General features: G+C 48.1%; 1 protein-coding gene across 1 annotated transcript in view; it reads right to left on the reverse strand.

Annotated features, from left to right (window-relative positions):
• Positions 1-23,347, reverse strand: part of CALB2 (calbindin 2) — a 33,665-nt gene that overhangs the window by 1,883 nt on the left and 8,435 nt on the right. The window contains exons 2-10 of the mRNA XM_017539202.2: positions 17,732-17,808; positions 15,137-15,226; positions 11,947-12,027; positions 6,667-6,723; positions 5,986-6,063; positions 5,404-5,459; positions 5,048-5,087; positions 4,011-4,064; positions 3,210-3,281 (exon numbers count right to left, since the gene is read on the reverse strand). Of these exons, the coding sequence (XP_017394691.1) occupies positions 3,210-3,281; positions 4,011-4,064; positions 5,048-5,087; positions 5,404-5,459; positions 5,986-6,063; positions 6,667-6,723; positions 11,947-12,027; positions 15,137-15,226; positions 17,732-17,808 (605 nt within the window). The remainder of the gene's footprint in view (positions 1-3,209; positions 3,282-4,010; positions 4,065-5,047; positions 5,088-5,403; positions 5,460-5,985; positions 6,064-6,666; positions 6,724-11,946; positions 12,028-15,136; positions 15,227-17,731; positions 17,809-23,347) is intronic.

Consider the following 23,347-nt stretch of genomic DNA (forward strand, 5'->3'; position numbering starts at 1 on the left):
TTTTTTTTTTTTTGAGACAAGGTCTTGTTCCTGTCACCCAGGCTGGAATGCAATGGCATGATCACGGCTCACTGCATCCTTGACCTCCTGGGCTCAAGCGATCTTTTGCCTGAGCCTCCCAAGTAGCTAGGACTATAGGTGTGTACCACCACACCCAGTTCTTCTTACTTTTATTCTTTTGTATTAAAAGTGTTGGCAGATAGTGAAAAAATTTTTTCTCTTCTAGGCTGATGGGTCATTATCTCCACTCTGCTAATAAGAAAGCTGAGGTACAGTCATGCTCATGAATACTTGTGGTCTAATCACAAGCCCTGAAGTCTAATATTTCACTGGTGCACTATTCTGTCACCTCTTTTTCAGGGTTCAAAGGCTAGTCTTTTTTTTTCCCCCCCATTGTGCCAGGACTTCTCTTTTTATGTTATTAATTTATGGTTTGGTGCCACCAAAACCCAAGGGCACTTTGCAAGCATGTCTAGCTTTGAGAGGTATCTTCCCTAAAGCTGTGACGTTCTTGGAGATACTCACATAACACTGGCGTGCACCTGAGATATCTGCCTCTTAATCAGGAGCCAAGGAAGGGACCTCATATATCAACCCCAAGCTTGGGACAACTTCCACAGTGAGCTGTGGCAGTGAGAGACTTAGCAGCGTAGGGGGAGGGGCTGCTTACTTGCGAGGTCTGTGAGTTTCACTTAAAACTGAGGATGGCTGTAGCGAGCTGGCATGGCCTCAGAAATGCTAAGAAATACTGAAGTTCAATCCCATCAGCTTGTCCCCTCCAGGAGCCTCAAACATTAATCTGCTCAGAAACCTTATCACACTCCATGCAGGCACCATCCAAATGGAATATGTGCTTCAATGGGTTTGCCAGAAATGGCCCTTCCCTTCTAGCACAGGTGCTGTGACTTACAATCACGCAGCTCTCTCTTGCTACTTATTCACTCTCTCAATCCCCAGGGGCCAAATCTGAAACTTGGTACCAGTGGAAGTCTCTTGGGTAAACAGCTTGGTTAATATTCTTGTTCTCTGACCTTCGGAGTGGCTTCCGAATCCCAATGCCCGCATCATTATTTTTGTTTCCATACCTGGAGTCAAGCTGTGCAGCGCCCCAAGCTGCCCTTTGTAGGAACCAAGAAGGAGCCTAGTGAGTTGATGACCAGGGAATTCAGGTTACTCTGAGATTTAATGCAAGTCCTTAGGGTTTAGCCACCTCAGGTATGAGGCAGGGTCTCATGAAGACAAACTACGCCTCATTCATGCAATTACACGTAAAGATATGTTCCACGATGGTGCCCAACATTTCTTGGATGCATAACGGCACATACATAATTTTCTTTTAGAATTTAGTGCCAAGAAAGGAAAAAGTTTGCCAAGTTCAAACACCTGGTGAGTACTTCCTTCTTCCCGGGAAGTATTTGTTTCCTTATCATTTATTTTCTGCCTCTTTCAAGAGTAATTGTAGGTAACATCTTTAAAAAAAGATGAAATAAATGAAGGATGATATTTAAGATAAAGAGATCAGAAAGCACTTGGAAAGAGAGATAAATAGACTCAGATGCTGCAGAAAATTTTTTCCTGAAATTGAGCATTAAATTTAGCTTTTGCTTGTCAGCCAAGGCGGTGAGACAAGGAATTACCGAGCTTTCATCGTCTAATTAAAGAAAGCGGCAAAACCATTTGCTCAGAGAAAGACATTTTCCAGGCGGTGAAGGAAGACAGCTGCAAAGTTTTGGTTCCTGACTGCCATTCCACCTGACTCCTCCACCCAGTGCACCAAGCTGAGCCCAGGGGAGGATCTCCCTGGGTATTCCCAGAAGGCAACACCAAGCAAAATAATTCACTTCTCTGCCTTCTCTTTGAGAGGAACAAACTCTTCAGTGGCTCCTTTGAACCCCTCCCCCAGCCCCAATGCTGCAGTGCATCAGTCCACAGTAGCCCTTCACCTCCCACTGGCCTCTGCCCTTCAGAATCTTGCTGTGTGGCAACTGTTTTTGTTGTTGTTGTTGTTGGCAATTTGGCTAACACTTTCACACGTGGGGCCACGTCAACAACACTGTCCTCACCTCACAGCAGCGTCCCTCACAATAGCCAGCAGATGGGCGCAACCCAAGTGTCCACAGAGGAGGAATGGGTAAACAAAAGGTGGGCTATCTATACAGTGCAACGTTATTCAGCTTTACAAAGGAAGGAAACTCGGACACATGCCACGACATGGATAAGCCTGCAGGACATTATGCAAAGTGAAATAAGCCAGGCACAGAAAGATCATACAATTTCCTTTACATGAGGTACCCAGAGCAGTCAAATTTACAGAGGCAGAAAGTAGAGTGGTTGCCAGGAGTTGGGGAACAGGGGAATGGAGAGTTATTTTTTCCCTTGAATTTTCTTTTTTTTAATTATACTTTAAGTTCTGGGGTACATGTACAGAACGTGCAGGTTTGTAACACAGATATACACGTACTACAGTGGTTTGCTGCATCCATCACCCCCTCATCTACATTAGGTATTTCTCCTAATGCTATCCCTCCCCTACCCCCTACTCCCTGCTATAATAGACTGGATAAAGAAAATGTGGCACATACACACCATGGAATATTATGCAGCCATAAAAAAGGATGAGTTCTATGCAACAATCTTGCATGATCTGCACATGTACCCCAGAATCTAAAGTACAATTAAAAAATAAAGGATGAGTTCATGTCTTTTGCAAGGACATGGATAAAGCTGGAAACCATCATTCTCAGCAAACTGACACGAGAACAGAAAACCAAACACCGCAAGCTCTCACTAATAAGTGAGAGTGAACAATGAGAACACATGGACACAGGGAGGGGAGCATCACACACCGGGGCCTGTCGGGGGCTGGGGGGCTCAGGGAGGGGGTTATTTTTTATGGGTACAGGTTTCAGTATTGCAAAATGAGAAGGTGGTGATGCATGCACAATATTATGAATGTATTCAATGCCACTGAACCGTATGCTAAAAATGGTGAAGATGGTAAGTGTTCTGTCCTGTGTCCATTAGTCAGTTAGTCAATCAGCCAACCAGAAATTTAAAAACCAAAAGCAAACCCACAAAATGGCTATTGCCTTGCTGTGGCAGATCAGAAGGGAGCAGAGAACAGGTCCAGGCACCTCTCCCCTCCTCTCCTGCAGCAGCATCTCCTGTGCCCTGGGAACGGTGGCTGGGCCTCAGGCTCGGCGGCTCACCTTTTTGTTTTTCTCATATAGATCCTTCAAAAGGGCGTCCAGCTCATGCTCGTCAATGTAGCCGCTTCCATCCTGAGGATGGGAACAGAGTCAGCCCTGAGCTCTAGAGCCCAGGCCCCCAACATCCCAACCCATTCCAGGGATGTCTAAGAGTCTAGCCTCTCTGTTACTCTGTGCAAAATGAGGTGTTCAGATCATGTAATGACACAATAATGCATCCCTTCTGTCTTGATCAGTCATTGAGCGCAAGCTTTGCGTAGCCTTTTATTGTGGCGCTTTTTATGTGCATTGGAAATATAAGTGAGGTTCAAGAAGCATTTGGTTAACTCCCTGAGTCCAGGGGCTATTTAAAGTTTACCTCAAACAATTTGGTTATGAAGAAGACCACTGGAGTCATGTGGGCAGGGGACAGCCAAGGGAGGGATGGGTAGGGAGGGCATCCCACTTCCAACTTCCAAATTAAAGACTTGGTTCTGGGCAGAATTGTGATCTGGCTCCAGGACAGTTTTGAGTGTCTCTTCCCTTTGGCCCCCGACAGCGTGGTCACAGCCTCACTCTGAACACAGGCTTCTTCCCCCAGCGATTCTCGGCTGCCCTCTGCAGAAACCAACCCCTTGGTCTCCATCAGCCACCAGTGGAGAATGGCATTTGCCTTCTCATACAGCAGAAGATGCAGCAGGAAGAAACCACATGGCCCAGGCTGCCCCTGGAAAGCTGTTTCTTCCCAGGGATGAGGCTGAGCCCTTCTGACAAGGCTGATGGGCTTCTGATTTTCCCTCCCATGCCATTTCCCCATCTTACCTTGTCGTAAAATGTGAAGATCGCGTTGAACTCCTCTGAGGTCAGTTTCATGCCCTGCAAGAACCATGGTATTAAAGACAGAAGCAGAAGTGCAGTGGGGTGTGTGTGTGTGGGGGGGTGGGGGGGAGGGTATGGTGTGTGTGTGGTGTTTGTGCTATGTGTGGTGTGTGTGTGGTGTGCGTGATGTGTATGGTGTGTGTGATCTGTGTGTGGTGTGTGTGTATGTTGTATGGTGTGTGTGTGGGGGGTGTCGTCTGTGTGTGGTATTTGTGTGGTTTGTGTGGTGTGTGGTATGAGTGATGTGTAGGGTGTGTATGATGTGTGTGTTGTGTGATCTGTGTGTGGTATTTGTGTGTTGTGTGTGGTGTTTGGGTGGTATGTGTGTGTGGTGTGTGTTGTGTGTGATGTGTGATCTATGTGTGGTGTGTATATGGTGTGTGGTATGTGCATGAGGTGTTTGTGTATATGTGTGGTGTGTGTGTGGTCTGTGTTTGTTGTGTGTGGTGTGTGGTCTGTGTGTTGTGTGTGTGTGGTATATGGTCTGTGTGTGTGTGGTGTGTGTAATGTGCGTGTGTGGTGTGTGGTCTCTGTGGTATGTCTGTGTGGGGTATGTGTGTATTATGTGTGTGATGTGTGTGCAGTGTGTGTGGTCTGTGTGTTTGTCATGTGTGGTGTGTGTGTTATATGCGTGTGATGTGTGTGCAGTGTGTGGTCTGTGTGTGTCGTCTGTGTGTGGTGTGTGTGTTATATGCGTGTGATGTGTGTGCAGTGTGTGGTCTGTGTGTGTCGTCTGTGTGTGGTGTGTGTGTTATATGCATGTGATGTGTGTGCAGTGTGTGGTCTGTGTGTCGTCTGTGTGTGGTGTGTGTGTTATATGCGTGTGATATGTGTGCAGTGTGTGTGTTATGTGTTTGTGTGTCTGTGTGGTGTATGTGGATGTGTATAGTGTGTAGTATGTGGTGCGTTGGGGGAAGGAGGATGCAGGGCCAGGCTCAGAGGGATGAGGGAAGAGGGAAGGAAGGAAAGAAAAGTTTTACCTGAAATTTAAGCAGGAAGTTTTCCTGGACAGGCAAGAGTCTGGGGAGAAAATGTTAGAGCAGAGTTTAGGAGGCTGCACAGACAAGGGCAAGTGGGAGCCGGGGGAAGGCAGAGGCGGCGCCTGCAGTTACAGAAACGGTTTCTGAGCACTTCTTAATAAGAATCAGTGGGAAGTTCAAAACAGAGGGAGACAGACAAGGCGAGGTGTTGACGCTCATGGTTCTATCCCGCTTTGTCTTGAGGTTCTTGACACCTGCACCTATCACTTTCCCACTGATTGATCTCAGAGACAGGTGGTAGCCCAGGAATAACCTGCAGGGGTCGGTATCAGTGACCCTGGGGGTGAGGTGCTTACCGGGACATCTCTGAGAGGCCCAATTTGCCATCCCCGTTCAAGTCAAACATCCGTAGCTGTTGGGGAAGAAAGAGGTGCCTGGGTTACTTGCTTTGAACTTCTCTGACCTGACATCCCCTTCTACTGGAGAGGAGAGGAAGGAGGACAGGTGACACGTGCTCATGCTTCCTCTGAGGGCCCTGGGGGCCAGGGACCAACATGGCCTAAATCAGTCATGGGGGTCCCCTGGGGGGGTCACAGGGACTTGTTCGCTGCTCATCTCTCCCCTTCTTAGGGACAGGGGCAGCTGGGGCACAGCCGGCCAGCACTGAAGGCCCACTCTCTCCAAGGTCATCCTCTCCTGGAGCTGCAGAGGTTGCCATGGAGACAGATGCTAACATTGGCCCATGGGTCAGCTTGTGCCTAGGACCTCAAAGGGTGTGTGAAGCCATGAACTAGCACCCCTTTTTGCCATCTGCCACTGTGAGTCACTTCCCCTGGGCCTGAAGAATCAGCAAACAAAAGACCCTGCACACCAGAACCCCCATGGCTTGGGACCCAAGTCCTGTACCCTGGGGAAGAGGGACACTTCTGTCCACTCACTATGGTTTGGGTGTACTCCTGGAGCTTGGGCTCGTCATATGGCCGGTTCGCCTTCTTCAGCAGGTCTGACAAGAATCCCTGGGACACAAAAGGCCTCTTTAGTACTTTTGACTCATGAATTAGGTCCCTCATTCATTCACTTACCTGCTCATTCAGACAGTCTCTCAATTTGTGTGTGTGTGTGTGTGTGTTTCCCAGGTCTATGAGTTCTATGACTCAGGGCCCTCATAATTCTTAACTCTTGGGGAGTGACTTTAAAGGCTTTACTAGCCCCTGGGTGCAACCCTGCCCCACAGAATCGGGGGTAGAGCTAGAGATTGGCTCTGCCTCCTTGGAGCTTACTATATAGGGCTAAGCAGTGCCTGGGGAATCACTGGGTAGGCAGAGAAATTTGGAGGTGGACCTAGGAGCCAGAAGGCCAGTCTTCTGACATTGCCTGGAGGATGCCTGTCCCAAGCACAGAGGTGCAGAGGAGCTGGGTTTGGCTAAACTCCACAGTCCCACAGCTCTGTGTTACTGATCTCCCCTGACTTCTCCGAACAAGTCCAACAATTCAGTGCCAGGCCTGAGTATTCCTAAGCAGCCCGCACACCCATCCCCCTCATCCAGTATCTCCTCCCTCCCCAGGCTCCTTCAGCCCACTGCCACTCTGGCCTCACACCTCCCCAAGGCCCATCCTACCTTGAGCTCATTGGCTTCGATGTAGCCACTCCTGTCTGTGTCGTATTTCCGCCAAGCCTGCAACAATGGGAATGTGAACCTCTTAGCAGAGACGTATCAAAATCTACCCACCTCCCTTCCGTTCCCCTCTAATGGGCCAGCCAAGGTCTTGACCTTCAAGGATATCAGAATGGGACGGAGACATGGAGATGATGTAGCCCAGGCCCTTCAGGGTCATCAGAGGAGAAAATGAGAGAAAGTGTCTTGACAGTGATCTCATGAGAGCCTGAGCCAGAATCACACAGCTAAGCTGTTTCCAAATTCCTGACCATAGAAACTGGGATGTAATCAGTGTTTGTTGCTTCAGGCTGCTAAGTTTTAGGGGTAGTTTGTTACACAGCAATAAGTAACTCATTCTGTGGTCCTGAGAAAATATGGTCCTGTATATAACCGCTCTGACGTCCCTGCCTTTTACCAAGTCATCTGGTGAAGATGAGGGAAAGCCACAGGAGGGGGAGTGATGAAGGGGAGGGGACTGCTCATATCTGTGGCAGAGATGCCTAGAGAACCGTGTTCCCCTAAATCTTTGGTCTATTTGGTGCCGCATATTTCTAAGATTTTTCTTTTCCTTCCTTCCTCTCTCCCTTCCTCCTTTCCTCTCCTCCCTCTCCTCCCTCCCCTCCCTCCCCTCCCTCCTTCTCTCCTTCCCTCCTTCCCTCTCTTCCCTTCCCTTCCTCGCTTCTTCTCTTTCTCTCTTTCTTTCTCTTCTTCATCTTTTTTTTTTTTTTTTGCAATAGGATCTCACTCTGTCGCCAGGCTGTAGTGCGGTGGTGTCCACAGCTTACTGTAGCCTCCACCTCCCAAGTTCAAGTGATCCTCCCAGCTCAGCCTTCCAAGTGCCTGGGACCACAGGCATGCACCACCATGCCCAGCTAACTTTTTACTTTTTGTAGAGATGGGATCTCAGTGTGTTGCCCAGATGACTGGTCTCCAAACCCCTGAGTTCAAGTGATCCTCCTATCTCAGCCTCCCATAGTGTTGGGATTACAGGCATAAGCCATCATGCCTGGCTTACAGATTTTCTTCCAAGTTTCCTTCCCCTAACTTCTCTTCCCTTCTCCACAAGGTCCAAACAGCACACCTAAAGACCAGCAACACTTGATTTTTTGAGAGTCAGCAACCGCTAATTGTTTAATCTCCCACTTCACTCACGTCTCCATTGAATGTGCCCTTTCATTGTCAGGAGTGTTAGAGTTTATGGATATTTAGAGTAGTTGTATTTTATGAAAAAGTCTCTTAAATACCAGCAAACAAGGTAACGTAATTTTCATGGCATATTAGTGAAAGGGCTCAGAAATTTTGGTCCTGATTTTTATTATTTTTTTTAAGTTGCAAGACAGGAGCAAATTCCAAGAAAAGGGTAGGTTTAGGACGCGTGCTGTGGCTCATGCCTGTAATCTCAGCACTTTGGGAGGCCGAGGTAGGTGGATCACGAGGTCAGGAGTTTGAGACCAGCCTGGCCAACATGATGAAATCTCATCTCTACTAAAGTTACAAAAAATTAGCTGGGTGTGGTGGCAGGCGCCTGTAATCCTAGCTACTCGGGAGGCTGAGGCAGGAAAATCACTTGAACCTGGGTGGTGGAGGTTGCAGTGAGCTGAGATCCAGCCTGGGTGACAGGGCAAGACTCCGTCTCAAAAAAAAAAAAAAAAAAAAAGGATAGATTTGTACTATATGCAACCCAGGCAGATGGTATTTGATTACAAGAGTGTCTTTTCCCTGCAGAAAAATGCCTTAGACTTTTTGAAATACTCTTTCCCATGGCCAAAAGTCTGCCCTTGAAAAGGTACTAAGATACGTGTGAGGATTTCCAAATATGACTTCGCCAACACTTAGTGCATTAGAGTTTAGTTCATCTAAGTTAAGTCTTGACTGAAAAGAGGAAGACACCCCGCTCCAAGTTGCCTAAAAGGGGGATAACCTGAAGGAATCCCAGTCCCTGCACAGAGCAAAGCACCAGTGGCTGCTTTTCCAATCCGTCTTGCCATCGGGTCCATTCCCGACCATGCGCTCCCACCGGACGCCAGCCCTGGGCTCCCCCGCACGCCGCCTCTCACCTCCAGCACTCGTGCTCATCATCACCATTGCATCCGTATTCTCTTCTCATTCAAGGGAAAGAGTTCAAGAGGCCTGGGCTTTGTGAAATCTCAAAGAAATCCCAAGGCATCACTAAAATTAGAAGTTGTTGTGCTGAGTGCTGGGATGGGAGCTAGCTGAGAGCACAAACCTTTCAGGGTGACCAAGGGACCATTTCAGGTTTCCGGCTGGTAAAAATGGAACAAATGGAACAGACCCCAGGAGGTGACAGTGGGATGGTACTGTGGGAGGGTGGGGTCCCAGAGACCTTGGTGGGCATGTCTGCTCTGAGGTTATGCTGAGGCTTAGAAGGGGAAATGCATGTAAGAATATGAAATGTGCAGGCGCGGGGCTCCTGCCTGTAATCCCAGCGCTTTGGGAGGCCAAGGCGGGCAGCTCAGGAGGTCAGGAAATCGAGACCATCCTGGCTAACATGGTGAAACCCCATCTCTACTAAAAATACAAAAAATTTGCCGGGTGTGGTGGCATGCGCCTATAGTCCCTCCCTACTTGGGAGGCTGAGGCAGGAGAATCACTTGAACCTGGGAGGCAGAGGTTGCGGTGAGCCGAGATCATGCCACTGCATTCCAGCCTGGGCAACAGAAGAATATGAAATCCTGTTAGCCACACAGGGAAGCCACTAATGATTTTGTGAAAGAGAAAGGAAAAAGGGTTGGGGAGATGCTTTTAGCTCCTCTATAAGCTTCCCTGCACTCCTGCAAGCTCCCACCATCCCTGTTTCCAGACCAGAGGTGGAATAGAGGCCAATTTTTGGCTGTCTCTCTATCAGGAAAGGAGTCAGGCTTGATGCTCCCTTTTCTATAGTTGGAAAACTTGATACAAAAGTTAACACCCTGACAAGTTATAAGGATATGCAGAACTTTTTTTCTCCCAGGCAGGCTAGAGAAGGACTAAGAACAGAAGCCAGAATGTCAATTATCAGCTTGTGGAATCTGGCCATCTTGAAAAAACTGGAGAAAAATCTTTTAACGCACCATAAAATTAAATCCATCTCTGATGCTCTGGCAAGCTGTCACTTAAAAAAATGACTCTTCCACTCTGAGAACTGGTTCTTTCTCACTGACTTTCTGCCCGGGAGGGGAACTTGCTGTCATGTAGGTTTCAGGCCAGCTCTCCAGTTGTTTTGGGCAGTGAATCACGCAGAGGGGATTACCGGTGGCTGGAAATGGATTTAACCCCGATGAACAGCAAAGAGAGTCACGTTGAAGGCCAGGCCAGTCATTATCCATCAGAGCAGGCAGTTCGTGAGGGGAGTATGGGTTGGATTTCACTCTGAGGGATGCGTACGCTGAATGGTTAGAGTGTGGATCGCTTCTTGGCCTTTTGGCTAAGATCAAGTGTAGAGTGTGGAGTTCCAGAAAGAAAGGGAGAAATTATTGGTAGTTTGCTGGACATCAGGATTAGTAATATATTTGGTTGAACCACATAGAATTTCCACTTTTTGTAAGTCAAAAAAGGTTAAATATCATCTATTTCATATGGTTCAATTTATCAGGTGACTATTACTCAAAACACAAGAGTTGGAACATCATATTTTACATGAGGATCTCAAGGAAATTATATTGCTAAGAGGGGACTGATAATTTTATTTATTTATTTATTTATTTTTGAGACAGAGTTTTGCTTTGTTGCTCAGGCTGGAGTTCAGTGGTGTGACCTTGGCTCACTGCAACCTCTGCCTTTCGGGTTCAAGCGATTCTCCTGTCTCAGCCTCCTGAGTAGCTGGGATTACAGGCATGCACCACCACACCCAGCTAATTTTTGTATTTGTAATAAATATAGGTTTTTGCCATGTTGCCCAGGTTGGTCTTGAACTTCTGACCTCAAGTGATCCACCTGCCTTGGCCTCCCAAAATGCTGGGGTTATAGGCGTGGGACACAGTGCCCAGATGGGAATGCTAATTTTAAAAAGGAAAACCAAAGCCTTATCATAGTCAAAGATCAAATGTGGAAGACACCAGAAACTGGAATCCTCACTGGCCTTTTCTAGCTATAGAATTGTACGTAAGTCCACCCTTCCCAAGCCTGTTTCTTTGAACTCTGACTTTGAGAGACACAACATCATTACTGAGTGGCATGAGATCCTGGAGCCAAACTGAGTGGCACAGTTTTCTTTATTGCATGATTTCTCAGAGCCTGTAATATGCAAATGACCACAGCAAATCCCCAAATAAGAGATGCATGTACACATTATTTCCCACGTGTACTCGACCCAAGCTTACTTTTCATCTTATTCCCCACACTTTAACATGCATACACATCATCTGGGGATCTTGTTAAAATGTAGATCCTGATTCACTGGGCCAGGGAGTCTGTCTTTTTGTGTTTTTGTTTTTTCTTTGAGATAGGGTCTTACTCTGTGGCCCAGCCTGGAGTGCAGTGGTGTGATCTTCAGCCTCAAACTCCTGGGCGCATGATCCTCCTGCCTTAGCCTTCCTGAGAAGCTGGGACTACAGGTGTGCACCAACATATCCCACTAAGTTTTTTTTTTTTTTTTTTTTTTTTTTTTTCCTCTTCACTATGGTAGTTTTTTTTTTTGTAGAGACAAGGTCTCACTATGTTGCTCAGGCTGGTCTTGACCCCTGGCCTCAAGGGACCCTTCCGCCTTGGCCTCTCTGAGTAGGTATTACAGGCCTTTCTCCCCTTCTTTCTTTTTTAACTTTTTTGAGATGGAGTCTCTCTCTGTCACCCAGGCTGAGAGTGCAGTGGTGCAATCTCGGCTCACTGCCACCTCTGCCTCCTGGGTTCAATCGATTCTCCTACCTCAGCCTCCTGAGTAGCTGGGATTATAGCTGCCTGCCACCACGCCTGGTTAATTTTTTGTGTGTTTTGGTAGAGATGGAGTTTCGACATGTTGGCCAGGCTGGTCTCGAACTCCTGACCTCAGGTGATCCACTGGCCTCAGCCTCCCAAAGTGCTGGGATTATAAACATGAGCCACAGCTCCCAGCCCCTTTCTCCTTTTCTAATAGGCACCCAGGTGATACTGTTGCTGCCAGTCCATGGACCACACTTTGAGTAGCAGAGCTCTATGGGGTTTGGCATCCCCCAGGGACCATTACCAGGCAGGAGGGTGGGTCTGGCTCTGAACATGGGAGGAAGGCAGGTCCCAATGCTTAGAAAGAAGCTAGTGCCTTGGCCTCACCTCCATAAACTCGGCGCTCGAGCCCACGTGCTGCCTGAAGCACAGAAGGAAGTTCTCTTCGGTTGGCAGGATCTGCGCCAGCTGTGAAAATACAGAGAGCGACACTAACATTACGGAGGGACTTGCCAGGGAACAGAGCAGACTTTCCCCTAAGAAGGATGGAAAGGGCCAGTGGCGAGGCAGCGTGGGAATTGCATTTTGCTTTCTTCCTTGAGATCAGGTGCTGGCAGCCCTTCAAAGGGAAAGAAGGGTGTTCAGAGAAGTGCTTTTGAGTCGTCCCAACCTTAGGGGATGAGCAACTGGAGGGGTAAAAAGTGGTGCTACTTTAGAAGGCAAGCACCCAGCCTCAAAAGAATACTTAATAGATGATTCCATGTATGTAAAATTCTGAAAAATTAGTAGATGGGTGCTTGCCTGGGGTAAGAGGGCCTGTACCAGGCTAGGGGAACATTTTGGGGGGTAGTAGAAAGGTTATATCTTCATTGGGGTGGCGATTTCATGGCCTAAAATCTAAACTGAAGGAATTTAACACTTCAAATGAATGCAGTTGTTGTATGTAAATTGCTACTGCAACAATTTGATTTTTGAAAGATGCAGGTACCCTCTTGCAGTAAGCCCTGCTGGCTGCCCACCCAACTGGGCTTGCCCCCTCTTTAGCTCCTGGAACGCGTGGGTCACAGGCCAATCCTGATGAGTCTACCTCGGTGAAGTGTGAGCCTCTCATTCTCTTTGCCAGAGATTGGCTTGCAGGTAGGCAAGTGACCCAGTTTTGACCAATGAAATGTGGGGACAGGGCTGCCGTGGGTACTTGATACATGTTGTACGTCATATATCCTACACAAACCACATATACCCACATACATCCACATACCACATGCACCCACATACAACCACATCCAACTACATGCACCCACATACATCCATATGCACCCACTGTCCACCTGCAGAAAGGACCCCTCTGAAGTGCAAGGAAACATTCCCAGACATGTGGATGTATGTGGTTGTGTACAGATGTATGTGGTTGTGTGTGGGTGTATGTGGTTGTACACTGATGCATGTGGGTATATGTGGGTGTGTGTGGTTGCATGTGGTTGTATGTGGATGTATGTGGTTGTATTTGGATGTGTGTGGGTGCATGTGGTTGTATGTGGATGTGTGTGGGCATATGTGGTTGTCTGTGGCTGTATGTGGGTGTGTGTAGTTGGATGTGGTTGTGTGTGGGTGCATGTGGTTTTATGTGGATGTATGTGGGTGGGTGTGGATGTATGGGTGTGTGTGGATGTATGTGGGTGTATGTGGGTATTTGTGGATGTACATGGGTGTATGTGGCTGTATGTGGATGTATGTGGATGTGTGTGGGTATAGGTGGTTGTATGTGGATGTGTGTGGCTGTATGTGGATGTGGTTGTATGTGAATATATGTGGGTGTATGTGGCTGTATGTGGTTGTACGTTGACGCATGTGGTCATACGTTGTTGCATGTGTGCGTGTGTGGATGTATGTGGGTGTGTGGTGTTGTATGTGGGTGTGTGTGGTTGTATGTGGGTATATGTGGATGTGATGCCTGGTGCTGTGGCAGCCATCTTGCTAGTAGCCTGAGATGAAGGTGTTTTGAGGGCATAGAACAGAACCAAGAGAACTGCAGGGAGGCAGAGTGGGAGCCCTGGTTTCCACCTGTAGCCAACCCTTCCCCTGGCCTTTCTGTTAGGAGCTTCTCATGGTAAGCTATGGCCCTCAGGCCAAATATGGCCCAGGAGTTGTTTGTAAAGTTTTGTATGATGTGACCACACCCACTCATGGACATACCAGCCATGGCTGCTTTTGTGCTACAGCGGCAGAGCTGAAAAGCTGTGGCAGAGACTGGATGGCCCACAAACTCTAACACACTTAGCTTAATCTGTATTTTTGTAGAAAAAGTCTGCCAACCCTTGGTTCAAGCCCCCTTGAGTCAGCGTGTGCATCTACAGTGGCCACTCTGGGTGCCTATCCCTGCTCCTCTGTAAACAGGCTGGTGGCCATCTCTCAGCTGCTATGATGTCAGACTGCTAACAGCTCAGCCTTGCCCCTGTGTGAGAACTGCCCTCAGCCAGACCAGAGCTGCCCCACTGGGGAAATTCCATGGGTCCCCTCCTTGCCCAATGAAGGGAAGCCTGCATCCAATGACTGATTAACACAGGGTACAACAGACCAGCCCCCTTGCCTCAAGGTGGGACCCACCCTGTGACATAGTTTGCACTCCAAAGTCTCCTTGAGCCTAGCCAAGGCGAGGCTCCAGCTGAGCCTGCATCCCTGCATAGCACTGTCCCCTGCGCTTTCCTGCTGCCTTCTCTAGAGAGTTCTCCCTAAATAAGTCACTTCCACTCAAATCTCTGTCTCAGGCATACAACCTAAGGCAGCATCCCAACAATGTACGTGGGTGGAGCTCTGCCCTAATTCATGTGCCGCCATCATCATTCTTTTTAATTTATTTATATGTTTTGTAAAGATGAGGTCTTGGTATATTGCCTAGGCTGGTCTTAAACTCCCAGCCTCAAGGGTCCTCTGCCTTGGCCTACCAAAGTGCTGGGATTACAGACATGAGCCACTGAGTCTGGCCAGCATTCTTGAGCCCTTGACTGTGGTCACTGATTGCCAGAGGTGTTTGACATGCACCTGCATATGAGTATGTGTGAGTGTAAGTCTGTATGTGTATATATGTGTGCATATATGAATGGATATATGGATATATGGATATGTATACATTATGTTATATGTAAATTATATGTTTATGTAAATTGCCAATGTGAACTATAAATGTATAGATTATATTTGTGTAAATTATGTACATCACTTTAAAAAATTATGCCTTTGGATGCGTTTAGGTGGGGCATGGAGTCTCTTGTTCACTTGTCTTCGGCCTCCCTACTGCCTTCAGCTGGGCTCACCGCTCTGTTACAGTACCTGTTGGCCCTTGTGAGTGTTTAAGGTCTCCACCCCATCTTAGGTCATCATTGTTCGTTGCTTCCTCCTTCCTTGGGTGACACACAAGAAAAGCCCCAGCAGTTCTCTTTGGTCAGCCCAAGAGCTGGAGTTGCGGGAGCTCTGAGGTGCCCCCCTCACTCCAGTCCTTAGCAGGATGCTCATGCCTGGAAAGGCACAGGAGACCCAGGGCCCCTCCCACAGAGCTCTTAACCAGCGAGGCAGGGCTCACCTCTGCCATCTCGATTTTCCCATCCGAGTTCTTATCATACTTCTGCATGAACTCCTTCATCTTTTCTCCAAAGTTGTCACTCTTTGACATCTGCGGAAAGACAAAGGGGGCTGATTTTTTGCTGCTGTAGCTCATGTGAATCGCGATCTCAGAGCAGGAAGCTTGGAAATTGTTTTGCATCCTGGATAAGGGGTTGCAGAACCAGGTTATGCTACTGCTCTGATTGATCAAGGCTGTGTTGTTTTCCTTTTCAGATTCCCAGCAAACCAAGTCATCTCTTCTTCAAGGTTTGGTCATATCAATTTCAAAGGACACATGGCCATGCTCCATGCCACATAATCAAATGTGCCCTGCTGTCTTTGACATGGGTCAAGCTACAACTCTATAGGAAGGGCTTAGACTTGTTCCCATCACTCAGATGTGAGAACTAAGGCCTCAACATTTTACTGAAGCAGCTTGTAAGCAAACTGAACTTAATTCAGTGCCCCCTAATAGGTTCTAAGCACTTCATCATAGCAAGGTGGATTGCTCATTTTCTTCTTTAAAGACTAACTGGCAATTCTACAATATTTTCACTTTTGATTTTCATGCCAGGAGGAACATGAGGAGGAAGTCATCATGTAGCTGAACGGTAATTTAAATAGGCCACCCAATTATTCTGACTACCAGAAAGCAAAGAACGTAAAACCTTCTTTCAAGCCCATGGCTGCCTATCTTAAATATAGACTTGAAGCTCTCCAGCTTTCCCCATTTGAGATAATGCTGATTAATTACTTGCGTTAAGGAGCTCTTCCTTCTCCCTGGTCTATGAGGAGCGCACCTTGCATGGCTGATGCCTCTGCGTCACTCAGCTGATTACTTCCATGTGAGTTGTGTGCTCCCCAGGATTGGGCCAAGGGAAATCTTACCACTTCGGAGAGTCTCCTGAATCCATCTGATCGCTTTTTACTGTTGGAATTGGTATCAATTTGCCAATATTTATTTGTTTCTCAATATTTATTTACAAAGGTACATTGTCACAAGTGTGGCCATCCTATTTAGGTTTTACAGTAAAAGCCCCTGTGATGTTAGCAGTCCTTCCATTTTACACACAAATGGAGGCCAAGATGACTTCTCTAGAGGTCACCCAGTGATTATAGCCAGAATTTGAACTCATGGCTTTTGCTTCCAAGGCCAATATTCTTTCTACCATATAACAGCTGCTCTGAGAACCAGTCCTGGATGACATCAGTTGGGATTGTTAACAGACTTGAAAATTACCCCAATGACATCTGAGGAAGGGAATGACTAAGAAAAGGATTTTAGATGCAAAGCACTTCATGAAAACACATTTCTCTGCCTCACCCATGATCCCAGAATCAGTTCTGAAGCCCATGCCTTCTGTGATCCAGGCTTCATTATCCTAGGAGCTGATGGGAGAACTGTTGATAAACAAACCCATGAATCACCTCCAACCTTTTAAGCCCATCACTTTGACCTCCTTCTCATTGGGGCGCTCTGCCGAGCTTTGAACAGGGAGCTCACCAGAGGATTTGTGACTCATCTCCCAAAGTGCTCCCGAAAGCACTGCAAATAAACAGTGGATTGGCTAACAGACACGCAGCAGGGGAGAGTAGAGACACCTCCAGAGGGCCCGAGGGAGCTGAAGGGAGGCTCTGGGGCTGATTCCATATACTCTAGAACCAGCCACGGGAATCACAGCAGACTAGTTCCATCACCTGGGCTTTGCAATATTTCAAATACCTCCCCTAAGAGGCTTTAGCAAACTCAGTAGTGCCATGTTAGCACCAGAGAAAGCAACAATCCTGTCACTACAGGGCTGAGACGTGATCTGGAGTCACTCTGGGGAAGTTCAGAAGGTCTTGATTCCACCACGAATGAGGCCAGCCAGTGCCATCTGGTTCAGATACTAGCTTAGAGCAATCCTCAATTTTCCTCTAGTTCCTTGCTGGGGATCTAGCCCATGTTGCTCTAGAACAGTGGTTCTCTACTGAGGACGATTCTGCCCCCAATTTCCCACCAAGGGGACATTTGGCAATGTTTGGAGACATTTTCAATTGTCACAGCTTGAAGGAGGATAATAGTGGCATCTCACAAGTAGACCCAGGAATGCTGCTAAACTCCTACAATGCACAGGGCAGCCCCTACAACAAATTATTCCACCTCAAATGCCAACAGTGCAGAGGCTGAGAAACTCTGGTTTAGAATCAGGGCACTTGAAACCTCCTAGGCATCCAGTCTGGAGTCATGACCCTTCAGCATCTTTGCTTAGGGTACAGAAACTATGGACTCTGTCCCTAGGGAAAATATAGAATATATATTAATACGTGCACCCGCAGACATAAGCTTTCCAGTTTTGCAGGAGGGTTCATCAACCCCTGGTGTCCATTCATGAATCTCCCTCAATTCCAGACACCCAGGGATATTGAGATAAGGTACTCTTAGGGAATAGTCTATTTTTTATCCTTACAAATAAAATGCTGTGTCATGACCAGAGATATGAGGCCTGCTTATGGGATACCTAACTGGGACAGAGCATGCTCAAAGGCATAGGTCAGGAAAATCCCAAACAATGGGAGACGGGGCTGGGCTTACCATGCCGGAGCCTTTTCTTGCCTTCTCCAGCTCTTGGAAAAAGTTTTCTAATTCTTTACCTTCAATATACCCATTTCCTGTAAAGAGAGACAGAAAAAAATCAATCTCAGCGCTAAATAGTAAGGGGGGCATGGGGTGGGCATGTCGGGGCTTCATGGAGAATGTCTTCTTCCAGCTGGTCCACAAGCAGGCGTCTAGGCCAGTGGAGCTAGGGGTGTGGGTCCAGCCCTCAGGACATTTGCACCTAGAGATCCAAGGTGAACATCATACATTCAGCAGTTAGAAAATGCCTGGAGGAACTTGCACAAAGTCCGAGAGGACAGAGGAGTTCAGAAGCTGGCAGCTTCCATATCTGCCCTTCACGCCTGGGCAAGCACTAAGTGACTGAGGTGTGACAGGAGACAAGGCGTCAGCATCAGGGGCCATCAGCAAGTGATAGGCCCTGGTCAGGGGCAGAACTGGGGTCCCTGGGGTTCAGAAGGTGTGGTGGGTTAGAGTGCTGCCCCCAGAATGGGACCTTGTTTGGAAACAGGGTCATTGCAGATATCGTTAGTTCAGATGAGTCATACTGGATTGGGGTGGGCCCTAAATCCAGTGGCTGGTGTCCTTATAAGAAGGCCTGGTGGAGACACAGAGATCCAAGAAGAAGACCACATCTCCACGGAGGCAGAGGCCAGTGTGGTGTGTGTAGAAGCCAAGGAGCACCATGGGCTGCCAGCAACCACTAGAAGCCAGGAGGGAGGCAGGGAGCAGATTTGCCCATGGAGCTCGAGCAGAGCCTGCCAACACCTTGATTTCGCACTTCCAGCCTCTGGAAATGCGAGAGACTACATTTCTGTTGTGTTAAGTCACCCAGTTTGTGGTGCCTTGTCATGACAGTCCTAGGAAACAAAAACAGAAGGGCCCACAAAAAAGAGAACCACGGGGCATCTGTCCTAGGGGATGCCACCCCCCATCCCCTGCCCCATCTGAGACTTGGTCACAGGGATCAAGAGTAGGAGAGGCATCCCAGCTGGTAATGAAGAGAGGGGGCTCTGAGGCCTGTGAGTGCAGATTTAAAGTTGGTCCTGCTGTAGGTACCAACAGTGTGACTTTGAGACAGTTATTTAACCCATCTCATCCGCAGAGTAGGTTATTATAATTAAGCAGGATTTTGTATGGAAAGCCCACCCTATAGTCACTGTGAGTGCAACATAAATATTATTATTCAGTTCCATTGCCAGAACCTGTGTCTAAGGTGGGAGTGAATCTGTGGGGAAAGTGCAGTGATCAGAACCAGGTCTCGAGGTCAGAGCCTGACCTGCAAGTTCACATAAGTAGCGAGGTCCTTTAGGCTCTCACGTCTTCAGCCTGGAGGGTCTAGACAACAGGACCGAGCTGAGTACATGGTCAAGGTCACCGGTCAGTGCTGTGATGGGGAAGAAGGCATTTGTGGGTGTGAAATCTGAAAAGGCTCAGGCCATGCCTCCTAGACTTTGCTGCAGCAAAGAATCTCCTGGGGATTTTTCCTTTTTTTGAGACAGGGTCTTACTGTGTTGCCCAGGCTAGATTTCAGTGCTATTCATAAGCATGATCATAGCACACTACAGCCCTGAACTCCTGGGCTTAAGTGATCCTCCTGCCTTAGCCTCCCAAGTAGCTGGGACTACAGGTACCCAGCCCCCAGGGATCTTTAAAAAATGTGGATATCTGGCCCCAACTTCTAGACTTTGTTTGGGGTGTGAACTAAGCACCATGATTTTTTTTTTTTTTTTTTTGCACTCCCAGGTGATTTTTTGTGCAGCAAAGTTTGAAATCCACTGACCTTAAGTTCTAAATCTGATCTAATGCAATTGAGCAGGATTCCCATAGAGGAGATTCAACTCAAAGAAGAAAGGAAGTGGTAGCTTTCAGCAAGGGCAAATAGAATTACAAACGTAACAGAGAAAATAAAGGAGCATTTACCCTGGCCTCTGTGAGGGGTTGCAGGGGAGGGCTTTTCCCAGCTTCTCCTTCTAGGGTCCCCTGAGAATTTAAATTCTGAATAAATAAACTTAGAGGCACTCTCTCGTGGAGAATATGCCACAATGAATATTGTATGGCAAGAATCACATGAGATAAATTATGTATTTTTTGTCTGTAGGCAAAAGATGTGATTGTAATGGGCTTGCAGAGCCAGATTTGACTTCCCTTTTGTCCTAAAATGGGGTGGTTATCTTTCTCCTAGGATATTTGTAAAGCTTCTTAGGAGAACTGGAATTTCAGAAGAGTGCGGTTGCTGTGCGGCTGGCTGAAGTAGGGGAGTGAGGGAGAGGGAGTGGGCTTTCTAGGCAAAAAGACATTCCTCTAGTTGATGATGCTCTGAGTTGGAAGAATGAGTAATTTTTCTCTTCCTGGTCACTCCCTGCAGCAATCTGGCTATTCTCCTATCTCTGAGGTGCAATTTCTTCTCGACTGAGAAGGCAAAGTCACATTCTTCTCCTCGGAGGCTTTGTAGAGTCAGATGGGGAGGCGAAAAGCTGAGCTCAGCCCTGAGTACATCTGTAGCTTCCAGAAGCCCGAGGCTGGGGCGGGAGGTGGGGGCTGGCACCACGAGTGCATGGCATGGTTCAGTGAAGCAAAGGCCACAGGAGCCAGGGCTGAGCAGACACAGGAGGGAGTGCATGTCTGTTTCATGAGTATATCAGGAGGTGGCTGAAAGGAACTGGCTGGCGGAAGCCTGCAGAGCAGCATGACATGTTTCTAAGAGCAGCCTCCACTCAGCTCTGGGCAGTGCCCCTCATCCCTCCGTGGATCCTTGTTTTGCACCAGGTCCTCCATGTTCTGCTATTTCTTCTCTGGTCCCTTCACCTATCATTGAGGGGGTCGGCGGAGTCACTGGCCTTTCTTGCTGAGGCAGCAAGACCTGGTGCTTCTCCTCCCTCTATCATACCGAGATTATAGGACACCATCTGTGTGAACCTCAGTTTCCTCTCCTATGAAATGGGGCAATGGTAGCACCCTCCTCATGCAGCTGCCGTGAAGATGAAAGGGGATAACAACACACTTGTGGCGCCGGCCTGCAGCGAGCCTCACACGTGCAGGCGGGCATTAGCATCACGACCACTGTGTGTGCCTCCCGGCCATGCTGCAAACACCTTGGCCTTGGGCCACTTTCTTCAGGTTGGAATGATTTTGGGGCGCAGAGGGAGGCCAAAGCATGCAAGGCTAGCATGGAACCCCGCCACACCAAACAATCTGAACCCAAGGAAGAAAAGTACAGATCTTTAGGGCCACCTTTTCCTTGGAGTTTTTCTGGGACTTAGAAAGAATAAGTATTTTGACTCCCTCTATTTTTATTTTTTCTAGAAAGGTTTGAAGGAGGTTTAACAACCTCAAGAAACTCAGACAATCAGCCAGTGCATCGCTCAGCAGGAAAGTTCTGAAGGTCAATGGAATGTCTTTAACTCTTCAAAGCACTTTTGCCGTCTTTCTTTGCTCCACCAGGTATCTGAGCCCTCACTATGGGTAAGGCCTGCGTGGGTTGCTGTTGGGGAAATGAACCCACATACAATCTTTCCATGTAGAAAACGATTCTACATGGGCATGGCAGAGTAGAATCATTTTCTGGTGAGAGAAGGCAAGCACCTTGCTCAGGACCACACAGCCAGGGAGGACGGGAATGGAAGTGTCCTAATTCCTGATCCAGATCCAGGGTTCATTCACTCATTCACTCCAGGAAACTTGGTTTTTTTTTTGAGACAAGGTCTGCTCTGTTATCAGGCTGTGGTGCAGTGGCTGGATCATGGCTCACTGCAGCCTCAGTGTCCTGGGTTGACGCCATCCTCCCACCACAGCATCTCAAGTTGCTGGGACTATAGGCGTATGCCTGTTTTGGTGGTTTTTTTTTTTTTTTAGGAAAGGAAAGAAAAAAAGTGGAAGGGGTAAGACCTATCCACAATTATAAAGGATTAGAAAGAGTGAAGCTCATTTTATTTTTTTTTTTTTTGGTAGAGACAGGGTTTTGCTATGTTGCCCAGGCTGGCCTTTAACTCCTGAGCTCAAGCGATCTACCTCACTTTGTCTCAGCCTCCGAAAGTGCTGGGACTACAGGCGTAAGCCACCATGTGCGGCCCATCGGGGAACCTGTGTTGAGCATCTGCGTTATGCAGGCATTGGAGGAGTAAAGGCCAGCTAGGTCCTGCCATGGTGGGGCTTATGCTCTAGTGGGGTGTGGGTGACGCAAGCACAGACAACAAGCAAGGAAATGAATTTAAACATGGTGCTTCCAGTGTCAAGAGCAATGATGAAATGACAGTGTAATAGAGTAGAGGTCGACTTCCAGGGCTTCTTGGACAGGATGAGCAGGGAAGACCTCCCAAGAAGCCTCAGCTTCTGGGAGGGGGCCAAGAAAGGAAGGAGGAAAATTGAAGGCAGGGAGCGGGGTCCAGGAGCTAGAAGGGCAGCACTGCGGAGAGAAGCCGCCTCCCTCAATTCAGTTTGAGCAGCACAGGCAGCAGGAGGTTCCCGGGCCAGGAGGAACCCCTCTCCCCACACTAGGAATTCCACTGCCTCGCTCTGTGCACCCCAACAACAGAACAGAAATGTGGTTTGGTGCAATAAGCCTTGATGTTTTTGAACTGAGCCCCAGTTCCACTTTGTGCCTGGTGCTTGGGAAGCTATCACCTGGTTTTAGATGTGGGCCCATTCCCCAAGAGCGTTAATGGTCAGCCTAGGAGAGGCAGGGAGCGGCAGGCAGACTGGGGACTGACGGCAGACAGTGAGGAGCAGAGGAGAGATTGGCACATGGTGCTGCAGGGCCCAGAAGGGACACTCCACACCCAGCTCCCAACTGTGGATGGAAAATGGCCTTCATTGCTCAGGCTTCCCTCAAAGCAACTCCCCATCCATCTCCAGGAGGCCCTTATCACTGGAGGTGGGGTAGAGGAGGGGCTGGTGGACACGCTTCTAGGAAGACCTGGGCACTGGACAAATGGTCTGCTGTTTCTATGACCCTCTTTCAGGGGGTGGGTCGACTGGTCACCAAGCAAGGCTCATGCGAATGGGCATTGATAGAGATGTGGTTACCATGGCAACCGTCACTCCTAACCTCTTATCAAACCACATCCTGTGAACATGAGGGAGCAGAGCCAAGGTGAGAGCCAGGGACCCTGCATCCTTCCTTAGTTTACTCTTGCTACCATTCCTCACCACCACTGTGCCTCAGTTTCCTTCAGTTTAAAGTGAGATAATACTTCTTTACCTTTCATCTGACCACAGACACTTGAGAAGCCATGTCTGCAGAAGGCTTCACCCCTCAGTAGACAGACCTCAGGGAGACTTTGTTCTTTCTGAGCCTTGTACGTTCAGATTTTCTAAAAGTTGAACAGGTAAGAGGTACCTGAGTGAGAGGTATAATATTAATAATTTTACCACCTGCTCTATGACTGTCCATATGACATTGGGCAGGTCGATTTCTCTGAGCCTCAGTTTCTTTATCTAAAATGTGCGCCGGGCGCGGTGGCTCAAGCCTGTAATCCCAGCACTTTGGGAGGCCGAGGCGGGTGGATCACGAGGTCAAGAGATCGAGACCATCCTGGTCAACGTGGTGAAACCCCGTCTCTACTAAAAATACGAAAAATTAGCTGGGCATGGTGG

The sequence above is a fragment of the Cebus imitator genome, unplaced genomic scaffold, assembly GCF_001604975.1.
Source record: "Cebus imitator isolate Cc_AM_T3 unplaced genomic scaffold, Cebus_imitator-1.0 Scaffold117, whole genome shotgun sequence".
Taxonomy (NCBI): domain Eukaryota; kingdom Metazoa; phylum Chordata; class Mammalia; order Primates; family Cebidae; genus Cebus; species Cebus imitator.